Below are 2707 nucleotides of genomic sequence, written 5' to 3' on the forward strand. Positions count from 1 at the left end.
ACCAGGGTACACAAACTGGAAGATTTAAATACGGTGTAATTTTGGAGCAGACAGCAGGATAGGAAAAACATGAGGGGGATGTGAGTGGAAGGCTTTAGTCAGAGAAAGAAGGGACAGAGTGTATAGAAAGCAGAGTAAGAGTAGGGCCCTTATAACAAAGGTATCTACAGTTCTGCCGTGGGCAGTTGGTTTAGTTGCAAAGCCTACCTCTGCTTTCAGGCTTCCCATAAAACTTCTCCCAAAAAATCAAAATCAAATAAGATGTGACTTTATTCTGGAACTCTTTAGCTGAGCACTCCACAATTCTTTGAAGCTCTCCACAATTCCACATGTTTTACTACAACCTAATCCACAGAAAATACTAAATTCCCCTCTGTACACTCTACGAAATTATACCAAACTATCAGGGAAACAGGCCCAAATCCTTCTTTCTTTTCTACCTCCTGCTATGAAACTGCAGACAAAGTCCCTGGGTGTTTTTTTGTTGCCTGGTAGCTGAAATGTGCAACTTCTGGAAGTGTTCAAGTAGAATCAAGAGGCCTGGGCCAACAAGGTCCAGACCCAATTCTGTAGTCCCTGACTCTCAAAGTCACCAAGTTTTGACTTCAGATAAAATCAAAACACCTCACTCAGAAATGTGACTACTCATCACTTTTAAAACACTCCCAGCAGGGATGGAGAAAAAAGAAGCAAAGAAAGAAAATAATTTCTTCTTCCTGCAATTGTAGCAGTGTTTGATTGTAGGGAGGGAGAGAACTGCTAACAGAAATCATGTACAATTGCTGGCAAAAGATCGTCTGTGAATGACTGGATATGATATTTATTCACGTGTCCCTCTCGTTATCTTTATCAGTCCTGAGGACAGATCATATGCTGACACAGAAAGTAGTCTGTAATCCCTTCCATTTCCTTCTGCAAAACATTCATGACCAATGCAAGATACTCCTGTAGAAAATTGAAAATAAAAATAAAATAGCCTGGTAAATGTGTGGTAGAACAAAAATAATATAAAAAGCTGTATTAACAAACAACTATTCTCATAGATGTAAATTTTTACAGCAAATGGCCAAACTTAAAGGGAATCAAAATAAATACACCCTGTGTTGAGACTGCTGTGGTTTATTGTTGATCCCGCCTTTGCATTATCGTTTATCTCACACTGAACCTACACCAAAGAAGGAACTTGGAGAACCCCCCAAACAGCCACCATCTTTACTTTCCATGGGGGGAAAGGGGACGATAAGGAAGAGGATGGGATGGGATGGGATGGGATGGGATGGGATGAGATGAGATGAGATGAGATGGAATGAGATGGGGAGGAAAAATAACACAGTCTTTGAACCAACGTTTTCCCCTGGTCCTAGAGAACTCTTTGTCTGGTTGCCGAACACGTTTGTGAGATCAAGGAAAAGAATCCAAATAAAACAAAAGAGTCGGCGTCCCAGGCTAATTACAATAGGTGCCCAGCACAATCTCGTGCCAGCAGAGCATGGTTTGAATCTTTCGAGCATCCGCTTTCTCGGCACCCCCAATAAAACACGTCTCTCACCCCTTCTTCTTTGCGTTTCTCCAAGGTTTTCCCCAAACGGCCCGCTCTATGTCACTCCTTAGAAAAGGAGGACGTGAGGCAGTAACACATGGAAACAAATGTTGATGGTGACTTGTTATTATCCTGACAATATATAGAGAAATAAATCCCTCCACCTCACGCGCTCGCTAGCCAGTCCATTATGCAAAAGGAGCCCAAAGGGAAGAGCTTGCAGGAAGCGTTTCCGTGCACATTACAGAACCATATACCGCGGCATCTGCATCCTACACAAAGCCGGAGATGGTGCAAGAAGATACACGCTGAGCACCGCACAGACCAGCCGCGGCAACACCGAGCCAAGCCCTGGTCCAATCAGAGCCCTGTTAGAAGGTGGACCTCAGGGTCGGCTCTGGCGGATTAGCCTTCCCTGTTCTGACACCACGCTCTGCCCAACATCCACATCCCACCGGGAGCAAATCTAATTCGTGTGGTTGCTCATTTCTCAAACTGCCAAGCCCTTTCTTTCATCTGCCTCCCTGCTATTCGTCCCTTAAAAAGCCACCCCAAGGCCTGGGTGCCCCCTCTCCGACTCGGTTTTTCTTTTTACCTCTTCCCATTCCTAGAAAGGATTAAATGTTTCCTCTCTCCAACGCGCAAGCTGGAAAAGCGGAAGGCAAACGCCTCTCCTTGCTCCGGCACGCGCCCGAGGGGCTGCGAAAAGTACACGCAGCTAACAACGCGGGGGGAATCGTCGCAAATCGATTGGCCACGATAGTTGAAATCCCAAAAAGCTCCAACTTACCCAAAATATGACATTGAAGCCAAATATGAAATATTTGATGCAACAACTGACTTCAGGACCCTTGTAGTGCTTTCCGGACATCCTCTGGGTTCATGAAGACACTTGCCCCGGCAGCCCGAGTTTGGAGCCCCGGAGCAGCGGTGCTCGGAGCAGCCCGGCCGGGAGCGGGGGCTCGGGGACGCCACTCGGGGCCGCCGACTGTCTTCTCTGCTGCTCGGTGCGTTCCACGACTCGTTTGTAACTGGACGTGTGCATCCGAGTCGCCTGCAGCTACTCTGTCCGCCCCCAGCCCTGGCCCTTTGGGAACCAGCATATTGTGCTCTGTGTCTCAGTCTGGCTCTGTCTCGTCTGTTTGTTTTGTTTTAGAGAATGTTGTT

The 2707-nt window shown here is 46.7% G+C and overlaps 1 protein-coding gene across 2 annotated transcripts in view; it reads right to left on the reverse strand.

The window, feature by feature from the left end:
- Positions 1 to 2707, reverse strand: part of TSPAN5 (tetraspanin 5) — a 268358-nt gene that overhangs the window by 145024 nt on the left and 120627 nt on the right. Inside the window, exon 1 of one of the 2 annotated variants that reach the window (XM_006910751.2) lies at positions 2331 to 2525. The exons of the other annotated variant lie outside the window; for it this stretch is intronic. Within the exon in view, the coding sequence (XP_006910813.1) occupies positions 2331 to 2411 (81 nt within the window). The 5' untranslated portion in view covers positions 2412 to 2525. Of the gene's footprint in view, positions 1 to 2330; positions 2526 to 2707 lie in introns of those variants that run through there. 2 annotated transcript variants of the gene reach the window in all.

This window comes from Pteropus alecto, unplaced genomic scaffold (genome assembly GCF_000325575.1).
Source record: "Pteropus alecto unplaced genomic scaffold, ASM32557v1 scaffold63, whole genome shotgun sequence".
In the NCBI taxonomy this organism is placed as follows: domain Eukaryota; kingdom Metazoa; phylum Chordata; class Mammalia; order Chiroptera; family Pteropodidae; genus Pteropus; species Pteropus alecto.